The sequence below is a fragment of the Aegilops tauschii genome, chromosome 7, assembly GCF_002575655.3.
Source record: "Aegilops tauschii subsp. strangulata cultivar AL8/78 chromosome 7, Aet v6.0, whole genome shotgun sequence".
Taxonomy (NCBI): Eukaryota; Viridiplantae; Streptophyta; class Magnoliopsida; order Poales; family Poaceae; genus Aegilops; species Aegilops tauschii.
The window spans coordinates 592,777,893-592,791,946 of record NC_053041.3 but is presented as its reverse complement, the minus strand read 5'-3'; the positions used below and the strand labels follow the sequence as shown (position 1 = coordinate 592,791,946).

General features: G+C 45.2%; 1 protein-coding gene across 1 annotated transcript; it reads left to right on the top strand.

The window, feature by feature from the left end:
* Positions 1-10,784: 10,784 nt before the first annotated feature.
* On the top strand, positions 10,785-13,597 carry LOC109765216 (myb family transcription factor IPN2). Its single transcript, XM_020323998.4, has 6 exons — positions 10,785-11,202; positions 11,294-11,370; positions 11,495-11,549; positions 11,890-11,953; positions 12,084-12,156; positions 12,649-13,597. Exons 1-6 carry the CDS (start codon positions 11,010-11,012, stop codon positions 13,231-13,233), a joined length of 1,047 nt encoding a protein of 348 aa, XP_020179587.1. The 5' UTR covers positions 10,785-11,009; the 3' UTR covers positions 13,234-13,597.
* Positions 13,598-14,054: the final 457 nt, after the last annotated feature.

The window sequence follows — 14,054 nt, the reverse complement described above, 5'->3', positions numbered from 1 at the left end:
TAGACGACAGAGGAGGACGAGCCGCAGCATGAAAGACCTTGGGGCGAGAGTCCTTGCGAGCTTGTGTTTCCGCCGCGAGTTGTAGCAAGGAACGAACTTCAGCGAAGGTAGGAGGGGGCCGTATCATCGGTATGAACGAGGCTTGCTTGTCAAAGTCTTCGCTGAGGCCGCCGCCGACGATATTGATTAGCTGTGAGTCGCTAACTGTATCGCCGAGTTCGCGGAGCTCATCACCAATGGTCTTAACGCGCTGGTAGAACAGGTTCACCGGGGCGTCTCCTTGCACCATATTGCGAAGCTCGGTGTGGAGAGCGTTTTTCCGAGCGTCGGTGTTGCTTTGGAAGAGCTGACAGAGGGAGTGCCAGATGTTGGCAGCGGTGGCGCCGTCGTGATCGAGCATGTTGAAGATCTCGGTGGTGATGCGGGTGTAGAACCACTGGACGATCGTGAGATCGTCTTTCAACCATTGCGGATCGTCGGGGCGGGGAAGACAGTTGGCGGCGACATGCGAGCGCAGGTTGCAGCGGCTGAGGTGGAGATCGAAGAGATGTCTCCAATGGTAGTAGTTGTGGGCGGCGAGATCAAGAACTATGGGGATGTAGGGGCTGACGTCGGAGATTGTGTCAGCAAGAGATATTGGTGCGGCGAGGATGGGTGCAGGGTAGTTTTGTGGAGCTATGGTGAGGGCTGAGAGAGAAGCGGCCGCGGCGTTGGCAGCCTTGGCGATGAGTGCGGCCCGACGCTCGAAGTAGCCGAGCGGCGGCGGCGGCGGCGGCGGTGGCGTTGGCGGAGCCATACCCTAAACCCTGGGACCGGTATCTGATACCATGAAAGCTGAATAAAACTGTTACTTATTGATGATTTGGTGCGGCATACAAGAGTATATAAGAGGGTACAAACCGACTTGGGGTAGGGGTACAAAACTGACTTGGACTAGAAGTCGTATACCATAATGACTACTCTAACAGGGACGAAACTGACATGCATGGTTGCAGTCACGGCCGATGCTAGAGAGTTCCACAGTTCCACTCCATACTGTGGCGTGGCCACCCTCACACACGTCCTCCTGAAACCCCTATCTCTGCAGAAACCCATCTAGGGTTAGGCCGCCGTCACCCTCTCCTTGTCGCCGCCAGATCACTGCCAAGCAAAGCCGGGGTGTGGGGGAAGGATGGCGGCATCCCTCCGCTGCGGTTCTGGGCATGGTTGTGGCAGTTCTCGTGCGGGCGTCCGGGTGCAAACGATGGCGGGCTTGGCCGGCGGCGTTGGTCCGTGGTGGAGGGTGGTTCGGCTTCGGCGATTTCGGCTGGCGCTGCGGCTGTCTGGCCCGTTCTGCCGGCTGCTGGATGCTGCGGCGTTTGCGACGTCATCTTAAGTAGCCGATCTGGTCTGTTGGCTCCGCGGATGTTGAGGTCGGTGGTTCCTGCGTGGTGGTGGCGCCCTAGCTGCTCAGGAAGTATTCGTGCCAATGGGTGTGCAGGCCGGCGGCGCTTGCGGGTCTTCCTGCACTCATTTGACGCCGTGGGGGCGCAGAGGAAGATTTGATCCGGACAAAAGTCAGTGGTGCGACGTTTGCGGACGTCGTTCTCCTCCTAGGGGTTGTCGTGGAGCTCTTCTACCTCCTCAGTTCTCGGTTCACATCTTCATGTCAAGGCCTAGACCTTGCGGTGCAAGGTCGGAGGATGGCATCGATCTTGCGTCGCTTCCCCTCCTGAAGTTTGTGTTACCCTAGGTGCTTTCCTGGGACTAGACTTGCACGACATGGCATCTACCGCATCAACGACGACGAGTCTTGGCGGCATGGTGCAGCGAGGACTCGACGGAGGGAAGTGTGATGATGGACGCGCGTAGGGCGGTGGCGCTGTTTGGGGTCGTGGCGCAGCGGGGGCTCGACGGAGGAAGCGTGATGATCGATGGACGCGCGCATGCGGTGGCGCTGTTTGGCTTCGTGGCGGCGTCGACGGCTGGGCGACCTAGCAAGGATGATGCATATCTCTTTTCTGGAGTCTGAAGATGGGTCAACGGTTCGATGGTGATGGCAACTTCTGAAGCGTGTGTATGTAGTGTACGCTTTGGGTTTGCTGCACCGGGTGTATGCTCCTGATACGGCAGGCGGGTGGATTAGTGGTGATCCTGGTTCTAGATGGTGGGAGTGATGGCATTCCCCATTACCGAGTTTGTAGGTGTTAGTGACGACTTCAGATTGTTTGATATATGTTCTTGTCCAACCTTTATTGAATAGTTTAATAAAGATGAATGTGTACATCTATTGATACCGGGGGTTGAACAAATATCCATTTATGAGTCCGGGCTCATTTTGCACCTGGTGAATAGTAATTAAAAAAACTAAAATATTCAAAAAAAATCCGACTTTTTTTTGTATGGAAGATGTTTTGGATGCGAGGTCCGCTTCAAATTTCAGCTAATTTTGACATCTGAGTAGCTCTCAGATAAAAAGACAAATTGGATCAGAACAGTAAACTATTTCACAAACCTCAATTTGTCATTTTGCCGAGATCTACTCAAATGTCTAAATAAGCTGAAATTTGGAGCAGACGTTATGCATCGAAGCATCTTCCATGCAAAATAAAAGTCAACATTTTTTGAATTTTCTTGATATTTAGTTTGAATTTACTGTTCGTAATAGGAGCAAATGAGCTCGGGAGCCAAATAGTCACACTCGGGGGTTCAACCTCCTTTTCAAAAGAATAATACTGTGGTGTGGATGGCTCCCAAAACGTATCGTGGAACTTGACTTTCGCGGTGAGATGAGTCTGCGTTGGGCACGTTTTTAGTGAAGAAAACGTCAATTTTAAACTCTAAACTCGTGGACGTTGGGCAAAATGAACCCCCGTACCGGAATCCCTATCGATTGCATCCTGTACTATACAATCTCGGTCTAAAAAGTACCTTGAGGTTTGGAAAACTGGGATTGTCGACGTGGCTGGGATTGATCGTGCGCGGGAAAAAGCTAGGCCAGCACAGTCTCGCCCAGCTTGCTGTCCATTTCGTGCAGTCTGTCAGGCCCAGCAACCTACAGAGTATGCGAGTAGCAAGAGCCGACCTCGACTCATGTACGTTGACAACAGTAGCCATAAACCACTAGGTTAACTTCACTTAGGTGTACAGAACTAGAACACAAGTCCTATTTGTTCCTTCTTTAGTTCACGGAAATGAAAAATAACGTAGAAATTCGAAATAGTTCACGGAAATAAAAAAAGATCATGAATTTGGAGGAAAGATCATGGATTTGAAAAAAGATCACGAATTTGAGAAACAAAATCATGGATTTGAAAAAGTTCATGGATTCTAAAAAGTCCATGAGTTTTGTAAAAAAGATCACAAATAAAAAAACATATTGAAAAAAGTTTCACGCAATAGATTCTTTTTCCACGGATTACATAAAAAAGAAAAAGAAATGAGTTCCACACATTACATATTTTTTCCATGGATTATATAAAAACGAAAAAGGGAAAAAGTTTCCTGCATTAGATATTTTTTTTTAGCAGTGTAACAGAAAAAATTGGGCAGGCCCAGCGCGGGGACGGGTGCACGCCGTCGTCAACACTGCGGCTTAAAGTTCATCAATTATAAAAAAAAGTTCATCGATTTTCAAAAAAGCTCATCAATTTTAAAAAAGAGTTTACAGGTATAAAAAAGTTCATAAATTTGGAAGAAAGCTTATGAATTTTGAAAAACACAGATTTTGAAAAATTTCAATGATTTTGAAAAAAAATTCACGAATTTTGAAAAAATTCACGGATTCCAGTTTTGTAAAAAAGTTCAAATAAATAAAAAATTGAAAAAGTTTCACACATTTGATATTTTTAGCACGGATTATATAAAAAAGAAAAAAAAACGGAAACACTAACGCCCACACTTGTGGGAGTTCCCCAACTCGTCCACACGCCGGGATCGTCGTTCACTGTCTTTTGCACGAATCTTGACACGAAAAGGTGGATTTGGCGTGCCACGTAGGACGGGGCTGGTGTGTGGGCGTTGGAGAGTTTGCCCACACGCCCGGACCACGCTGTTTGCCAGCTGCGCTGTGTGGGCGAACTAGTTTCTGCCCACACAACCACCACCTAGTTCATGCACGTGTGGGCGAACTGCTTTTCGCCCACACGACACTCCTATGTTGTGGATGTCAACTGCAGTTACGCGAACGTGGCAACTAGGTAAACACACATGACAACTGTGATTCTTTTGCTAGACGGCAACTGCAGTCGCGCGTACATGGCAACCAGATAAACACAGATGGCAACTGTGATTAACAATACATGGCAATTATGATTGGACCACACGTGGCAACTAGGTAAACACACATGGCAACTACTGTTTGACCATATGTGGCAAGTAATTAATCACACACGGCAACTACGGTCTGATTACACACGGCAACTACCATAAATTAGACATGGCAACTATAGTTAACCAAAACAGATAGAGTTGCCATGCTTTTACAACTACACTTGCCATCCCGGATAACTACATCTGCCAACCAGAATGGCAACTAAATCGTCATCCCGCGGGGTATCTAACGTAGCTGCGCCAGGACGTGTGGGCATTTTTGCTTCGTGCCACACGCGCGGGATGGAGATGAGTAGTACTTATTGGGCGTGTGGCACGAAATAGCCGCGCCCACACGTGTGGGCAATTCTAATATCCGCCCACACACAGCCCGTGTGGGCTGCCTCCTGCTCACACCACATACGGTGTGTGGGCGCATGTCGAATATATCACACGTGTAGTGGATATCGGCGTCCAAAAAAAAAAAGTTTCACACGTAAGATATTTTCTAGCAGTGTAACAGAAAAAATGCCGGCCCAGTGCGAGGACGGGTGCGTGCCGTGGTAACACTGCCGCTTCATGGCCCAGCAGTCAGACGAATCCCGGTTAATATCTGTCAGGGTTTGATTTAGGCCAGGATTGCATAGTTTAGATGCAATCGACAGGGGTTTCGACGTGAGGGTTCCTTTCGCCGAACCTGTACAAGTTCAAGGTTTAAAATGGACTTTTTTCTTTTTGTGATGTCGCGGTTCGATTTTGTATTGATGACGTCTACCATGTGTTGCGTAAAGTGATGGATAGAATCTCCAGAAATGTGTGCTTAAAATGCAAGCTACTATACATACCAACGTGTTGCCTTAGCTTCCTCGCAAAAAAGAAAAAAAAAACGTGTTTCCTTAGCATAGTGAGTGTACTTCACTTGCTGGGCTTTGTACGTGGATTCTCGCGAACCGAATCTATCTATCTTCAGCATCCGTGGACTGTGGTACGAGCTGTCGTACACAGCGTGTGCCATGCCTTCAACTTGCCGGATTGATGCCGTGTCTCAACGTTTTTCTTTTTCTTTTTGCGGGGTAAACGTGTTACGTGTCTCAACGTTCAACGTACCGGATTTCTTTCTTGCCTCCGCTGAAAATCAAAGAGCCGTACAGGCATCTGCAGGGGATCGTATCCCAGTGGTAAGGTAACCTCTCGGGTCGTTAGACGAGGAGACATTGTTAGAACCTGCTCCCTCTGTTCGGAAATAATTTTTTCTGAAAAAACTTTTGATCAATTCATCTTCAATCATGACAGTACAACGAACATCATGCCAGATAAATGGATGTATCTAGCCGTATTTTAGTTTTAGATACATTCATTTTTGTCCCTTTCTTGGACAAGTATTTTTCGACGGAGAGAGTATTTTTTTACTACTAAAGTATTTACAAAAGGATACCTTATTTCATTAAAATAAACCCACGCTCGGGTTTGTTGGTATTTTGTTGTGAAACTAGTTCAATGTAGCTTATGTTTCCTTAATATGGAACTAAGTTTTAAAAGATGAAGCTGAGTCCATCAACTTATTAGTTGTGGAACTTGGCGAAACTCATCTAAGTTCCATCAAGTTTACGATCAACTTCTACTGAGATGGACTGCCAAAAATTACCAAAAAATATTATATGGATGTTCTTTCACAAAAGATAACCGAAAAAAAAAACAATTGGAGTGAAGGTCGATTTGATAAAATATAAGGTTGTTTCTGCAAATATGTTACTTGGCAACTTATGGCTGGAGGGAGTGTCGGAGGAAGAGGAGGGGATGCTAGTGCCGGGCTAGGCCACTAACCCCCACTCCACCTTGCACTTGCCGCCAATAATCCAGCGCCTACGGCCGGGCTATACACGTTTACGGAACCTTCCAACTAACCCCCCCTCCATGCACCCCAGCACCAGGGTGGGCCCCTCCCTTCCCCTATCTCGAATCCTAATCCTTCATGTTAGTTAGTTCGTTAAATCCAGAGTTAACTTTTTATAGGTAGAGCATTACTCCTCTCTCCGCGCCTCTTGAACCACCGCTCTGCCCACTGTTGCAAAGGGAAGCCAAAAGGGCCTCCCTTGCGAGGGAACTGTGAGATAGATCACATTGATATGAGAAGGGAGAGATTTGGAGAGACAGATAGACGAATGAGTTGTCAGTATGACGATGTGAAGCACATGAGCTACTCTCGACAAACTATGACCGCAAATTTGGCTCAAAATTTCTTGGGATTTTTTCAGTAGTTCAATCTCTATCTCGGCTTGGCTCGACTCAAGCTAAGATCTCTACCAGAACCGAGCCGAGACGTCGCTCTAGTCATTTTCATACTAAGTGAGTAATCAAATAGATTATGTGTGTATTGTTATAACTTGCCAGTATCTTTTCTGAAAATGAGGTTAAAGCCCCGGGCTCTGCATCACTGTGATGCACACAAACCATTTTTATTAATTATTATGTAGAGTACAGAACAAGTGCAATCACGGCTGAACCAAACCATTATAAGATATGAAATAAACACCTATGATTAAGTCTTTTCCATAGCAGTGCTTTCAAGAAGGAATAAGTGCCCTTGCGCCAACATCATCATGTCCGACCAAAGACCGTCAAAACAAGGATTTTTTTCTATCCTGATTGCCGAAACCAACCACCGAAGGCTAGCAAATTAGTAAGGAGATAACGCCTTCAACAAGACAACCATGCAAGTTCGTCGCTGTTGAGCCCAACCAATCAATGCAGAACAAGAGTTTTCACTTCAGGCATGAAGTGGTGTTCCAATCATCATCTTGAAAAGGATCTTCAAGAAGTCACGCCAACCGGTACTCCACGCCAGTCCAAAAAGGCACTAGCTGGTCAAACAACTTTCCACCATACGCTACCATCCTGGTCATTAGGGGGTCGTCCATGACACGGTGCGGATCTGACCAAAACCATTCCATACCTGCGCAAACTGACGTGTAACAAATCCCATGACCCCGGGGCTGCTGCCTCAACGTCCTTTGCATGAGCTACCACCACAACATCATGCGCCACCCGACGTACCACTTGCCGCCGCCTTAGCGTTCACGACACGCTGCCCGCTCACTTCGCCGCGGTGGCCTATCACGTCGATCCATCCCTCCTGGGCATCCTCGGTGGTGATGAGATATAACGCGGGTTGAGTGCCAAGGTGCATGATCCCAACCCTTGTAGCAGTCCGAGGAGAGCTCCAAGGGATTCTCTCTTGAGCCCTCACCATATGGCATCTCCCACCGGTTTGTGGAGGGAGTGGAAGGGCAGGCTCTTCGGCCGTCGCCGCTGGCATGGAAGCCGCGGGAGTGGCGGAGGGCGCTTATTAGTAGCCCATCTGTGAAAAAAAGATCGGGAGGGTAAGGTGGTTTTTTCATCTCCCTCTACAACTTGCCAGTAGAGTTGTGTTTATATTAGTTAAAAAACAGTTGGAGTTGTTGTGTTACCTCAGCCCTAAAGATTACCTATTTGTGAAATGTCCTCAAAACATAAACCGGCATACACCACAAGATATAATTCAAAGGTCACACATGGCTAACAGAAAAACAGCATCTTTGCTTAATTGGCAAGGAAAAAAGCATATATTCCATCTACGGCAAAGAAAACGGCATGCCATGCACCCTCTCTCCTCACGGGAGAAGGCCAAAGGTATGGAACGACTGAGCTAGCTAGCTTTACAAGGTTCTCGCTCATCCTCTCTGCTTTTCTCTCCTAGTTAAATGGAGGCCTGAAACCCTCCATGGTTTCCCTTTGTTTGGATTTGTGGGTTCCATATATATAGGATTCTTTTAGTGACCTATGCATGCGCGGAGAGACAATCTTCTATTCTACTAAAGTGGGAGAGTTGAACTTTGTTAAATTCACATTCTTGGTAGCACCATTATCTGTCCCCCATGTAGTTATTTCTCTAAATTATAGTCCCTCGGTTCACAAATATAAGATGTTTTGGATATTTCAATATGGACTACATACGGACTGAAATTAGTGAAAAAAACACACTAAAACATGTCTATATGCATCCAATTTAGAAAAAAAAAGTTAAAACATCTTATATTTGTGAATGGAGGGAGTAGCACTTAAAATGCTCTTCTTAAAACTACACGTCATAGGCCTAGAATACGTGACGTACGTAGCAGTTATATTCCGATTCTTTGCAGCACCACTATCTGTTCCCCATGTAAGTACTACAAGTCTACAAGTCATAGGCCTCACATAAACTTGATTTGGTAGCCAATTAGACCTAGCATGTGTAGTTTAGGTTCATGCATCTATTTGATCAGGAAATCAAGAACTATAACATCTATTTTTTTGGGAAATCAAGGATTAAAATCATACAATGACTATATAAACTCTGTTATTCGTAATCAATATAAAGCACCATCTTCCCTTAAGAACAAATGCAGAATTAAAAGGGGGAACATATTTGGCTTGGGCAATCAACACAAATGAGTATGCCAGATAAGTCCTTGATTTATCTGGTGTCTAAACTAAAAATGATCACACGGGTACATCAGAAAAGGGCTGATAATATTAATGGGTTCAGATAAAGGGAAAGATGCATAGTTGCTCCGATCAGCTCTGAGGCAATGGTGGCTTTAGCTATAGGTTACTTTTTGTTGGGAATGTTATGATGTCTAGTTTTCCAACTAACAAGTCCCGGGGCTCAATGCAAACACATGCCTTCCAAATTCCCATATAATCTGCAAGCTATCATTTAGACATGATGATTGGTGGTGTTTGGGGGCATACACTCCTTTCCCATGCATCATTATCTATGTATGCATAGCTTGGCCCATTGATGATATGATGCACCGATGTTATAAAAGTACTCATTAAAGTATGACTCCTACTGGACATGCATGTTAGTAGTGAATGTAATTTTTTTAGTGGAGTAGTGCCCGTATATTGTACGCACTATAGGATTTTTTTTACTTGTACGCACTACAAGGTTTATGGTTATTTCTTTCCTGACTTGTTGTGATTCCACATAGAATTTTTTAGAATATGGAGTATAAAAGTTGTGGCGGCTTTCAGAATTGAGTCATTTCTCAAGCAATTGATAGATTGGACATATTGCAATTGCAACTAGACCAAATCATCCCCGACGGTACCTTGTCAAGCATTAGCCACTCGAGCAGAGCGATATGATTGAAGAACATGTTTGTTTGGAATTTTCATGGACATTGATCAAACATTCTCAATGCCGGCTTAACATTATCTATATTGATACCATGTGACTTACATGGCCGAGTATCCCACCAAGGAATCCTTGCGACCATGTTGAACCCTTGACAAGCAAGTAGAGTTACTTCAAAGATAATCTCCTTAAGCAATTACATCCTAATTGGAGGGGCATTTCTACTATAGTTGTTATCTCAGTTTGGCTTTTCAGAAATGACACGGTCTTTGACAAGAGAAAAATCATAGGTTGTGTACTCATATACACATTAGCTATCAAATAGATGGGAGTTAGCCACTGCAATCTGCGCGCAACTGGAAAGGGTGACCACGGAAGGTGTTTGCCTAGCTAGCCTGGATGGATGGCGGTCTAATCCCCGAATCGATGCTCCTCGATCGAAGTTGTTTTGCTTGTCTTGGGACTACTTTTATTTTAGGCTTGGCTTTAATTAGTTTCATTGGCCATGTGCATTCTAATCATGTAGAGGTTAGGAATTTTAACTAGTGCATGGTTGTATGTGTATCGGCTCGTTGCGACGGTAAGAATAAGTAAAGTTCCATATATACCAGAAAAAATGGTTGCATTACACCACCAAGGAAATATAGTTCCACCGGTTAAATAAGATACAAGATTAATGATACAACTAGCTAGTCAATGTGGATTATTGTATGGTGGTACGTACTAAAATGCAAGTTAACAATGTGTTCGAAAGCCTATTGTCTCCAGATGATGTGGGATCCATTTGGATTTTCAGACTGCAATCATCATCTTTAAAGCTTAAAAATAAAAGTAGCAATCATAATTTGTATATATACAAATGAGCCATGAACTTCAAAACAAGATGGATATATCATCATCATCGGTTGTATTTAAATAGCATCTCACTCAACCATAATACTGTCTGGAAAACATTCTTTTGATAAGTATGACACCCACAATCAGATGGTATTAATTTAGTGATGCTTTAGCCAGTCAATAGCCTATTGCACGCGACATGTAGTACCCCCTGCAAAATCTCCACGCATCAAAGGAGCTGGCCTGCTATAATTAGTTAATACTTTGAGAGAAGCTTAGAGATGACAAAATTCGTTTGTTGAATGGACACCTCTCTCTCAGTCTCATCTTTAGAAAAGAGGCGCGCGTCAGGACAGCGGCGAGGCTTCCAGTGGTTGGCGGTGGCTTTTCCTCTCCCGGGAGAATATCATCACCCGTCCATGAGCTTTCACGAGTAGAGAGAGAGAGAGAGAGAGAAGAAAGATAAAGAAACAAAGCCACTAAAGCAGAGAGAGAGAGAGAGAACATATCGAGAAAGAAGACAGCCAAGGGAAGTACCACCACCACTACCGCGTCTACTACTACTACGACTATATACCCTCCCGGGCCTCGTTCTGCGTGCGGGAGCGAACCCTATTCCTTGTTCTTGAATCTCGTCCAAATCTGTAGCAGAGATTGATCAGAGAGGGAAAAAGATCTCTAGAGAGAGAAGGATTTAAGAGGGCGGCCGAGGGGGGAGAATAGAATGTTCCCGGCTGCTGCAGCTGCTTCCTCCAAGAAGCCCGGCGTGAGCCCGTCGTCAGTCCACGATCGGGCCGCCGCCGCCGCGTGCGACTCCGGCCTCGTCCTCACCACCGACCCCAAGCCCCGCCTCCGGTGGACGGTCGAGCTCCACGACCGTTTCGTCGATGCCGTCGCGCAGCTTGGAGGCCCGGACAGTGAGGAGACCGACCCATTCATGCTTGTTTCTGTCCAGGTTTTGATGATTTTTCGGGTTGTTAGTGACTTGTTGATTTTTCTTCATGGCAGAGGCGACTCCGAAGACTATTATGAGGGTTATGGGAGTCAAGGGGCTCACGCTTTACCATCTCAAGAGTCATCTTCAGGTGCGTGTGCATGGGCAGAATTAGGTTTTTGTTTCTCTCTCTCTCTCTCTCTCTCTCTCTCTCTCTCTCTCTCTCTCTCTCTAGATCTCATATGTGGTTTGATTTCTGGTTTTATTGTTCTCAGAAATTCAGGCTAGGGAAGCAGCACAAGGAGTTCGGTGATCACTCGGTCAAGGATGGTAAAATCACAAGATCTACTTATTAAAATCGATGTGCATGGATCATGTTTCTGTTCTACATATCATGGTTCAGTTATCTACTACTCCTAGATCTCACATACATGTTTGCATTCCCTCACTTAAGTCATAGTTAAACCTAGCTTATTCATCTGGAAATATGTTACATGCATACGTGTTAGTGTCTTTCCGAAGCAACCTGTTATGCCTAGGTGCTTAACCTAGCTGCCAAGTTTACTCTCTCTTTTGTCAATCTCTCTTTTTTGGTCAAAAAGGCAAAGTAGTACTCGATCTCTTGTTCATACCATCGCCTTAATAAACTACACCTTCAAATTACCTGCAGCAATGGAGATGCAACGGAATGCAGCCTCTTCGTCTTCGGGTATGATGGGAAGAAGCATGAACGAGTAAGCTTCACAAAAGCATATAGTATATCCTAATTAAAACGAATTAGGTTCTTCAAATACAGATTATACAGTACATTTCTAAAAGACTACTAGCTAACGTTAATTTGGTGTCGTCAAATAACCACCACAGCCGCAGCACGCACATGAACGAGTCACTAAGGATGCAGATGGAGGTCCAAAGAAGGCTCCATGAGCAGCTGGAGGTAAATTACATTTTGGCATCTAATATTTTTGGGAAGTTTACACATACATATATATACTGATATACATGGTACAACTATGATCTGTTCCTGGCCCTACATCAACCACAAACATGCATGTTTCTTCTGTACTTTGCATGCAATGCATGCAAAAACGTTCCGAGGAAACTTACATTAATCTTGCCGAGTTGCTGGCAGCTGATATGGCAATGATGCTTGTCCTTTACACATGCATGTTGGTGCATGTGAACCTCCATGCATGCTTGGTTGCAAGAATATTTCATGGGAAGTTTACTACTTTACTTGGCACACATCTTTTTGGTAGCACTCATGAGCTTGGCACATATACATTTTAACCTTTTTAAGGCAATTATCACTTTGCATTGCAATGACGCCAACATTATGTGCCATCGATCCCATGCAGGTGCATTTTCACTTTCAAGGCTGTGATCACTTTGCAATGATGCCAATATGCCATGTGTTGTGTATGTGCAGGTGCAGAAGCATCTCCAGATGAGGGTGGAGGCCCAGGGGAAGTACATGCAGTCCATCCTGGAGAAAGCGTACCAAACCCTCGCGTCCAGCGATTGCGCCACATGGCCCGCCGCCGCCGGGTACAGATCTCTAGGTGGCAGCCAGGCGCCGGCCCTCGACCTCGGCGGCTCCATGAGCTTCCAGGACCTCACCCTGTATGGAGGGTCGTCGAGCCATCTGGACCTGCAGCAGCACATGGAGATGAGGCCGACCATGGCCATGGACAGCTTCTTGGCGTTCAACGAGAGCTGCATTGGATCAGCAACAGTCAGGAGCTGCTCCACCGGGAAGAGCCCGATGATGTGGGGCAACGGCGATGATGACCAGGCCAAGAGTGGCGGCAGCGCCGATGAGCTTCTCCAGATGGCGCCGTCGTGCATGATGGAGGCGGGCGGCGGCAGCGGCGGCTCAATGGATCCAATCATGTCATTGTCCGGCGACTCCTTGGGCAGTAAGGGCTTCGACGGCCCAATCATCAGCTCCAAGCTTGAGATGAGGTCGTCTCCACAGCAAGTAGGAAGTGAGAGGAACTTGTCCTACGGGTAATTCAAGATCTTAAATAATCTGTTTTTTGTTCTTCTTTGGAAACACAATTAAGAGGTAATTAGTTACATTAATGTCCTGGTGTCATGAAACAAGCTTAATTGGCTCTTTTGCTAAGATCACTAAATAAGCATGGGCTGAGGTGTAGCTAAGAGTTCAGAGAGAGGGGTCATCATATGCTGATGATGCCAATGTTTTCCTTTTTTGAGATATAGCGGGTAACAAAATTGTATTTTAACATATTGGCGTTGGTTTAAGGTTTGTACATTTTGGTGTAGCTGTGAAAGCATGCAGCTGGTGTGAAACATGCTTCTATTCTATCATAATTCTTGTTCGGTGCATGTATTAACAATAATAATAGAGGAGCAACACTATGAGTCTATGAGATTTATTGATGTCATGCTGTTTAGTTATGCATGTGATAATGTGTTCTCTGGTGTTATGTTTGAGTCAATTAAGTTGTGATTAAAGGCCATGTTGCATGTCTTTTTTCCCCCTGGACCGGTTGTTTCTTCTAGTTGGCTTGCACATACTAATTTTGATCCTCTGCAATCTTAGTACTCCCTCCATTCTCTTATACAAGGCCACAAACTCATATTACAGGTACCAAGATAAAATTTAATGACTCATTTGCAAGTCAACTTTTCTTTTTGTTAACCGGGATCATTAATACACCACAAGCATGCAACGAATGAATGGGAAGGAAGTGGCTGAGTGTCATTATGACTACATGCTTGTAAGTATTAAAAAGTTTCTAGTACGAGGAAACATCATTAATTTTTGCCTCGATTACTGTTGGTGGCCTTATATTGATGCAAAATGTA

What these genes read in the sequence shown, in the direction of transcription:
- LOC109765216 (XM_020323998.4), top strand. Translation starts at nt 11,010, where the DNA reads ATGTTCCCGGCTGCTGCAGCTGCTTCCTCCAAGAAGCCCGGCGTGAGC. An exon ending in ATCTCAAGAGTCATCTTCAG is followed by an intron (nt 11,371 to 11,494) that starts GTGCGTGTGCAT and finishes TATTGTTCTCAG; the next exon opens with AAATTCAGGCTAGGGAAGCA. An exon ending in TGATCACTCGGTCAAGGATG is followed by an intron (nt 11,550 to 11,889) that starts GTAAAATCACAA and finishes AATTACCTGCAG; the next exon opens with CAATGGAGATGCAACGGAAT.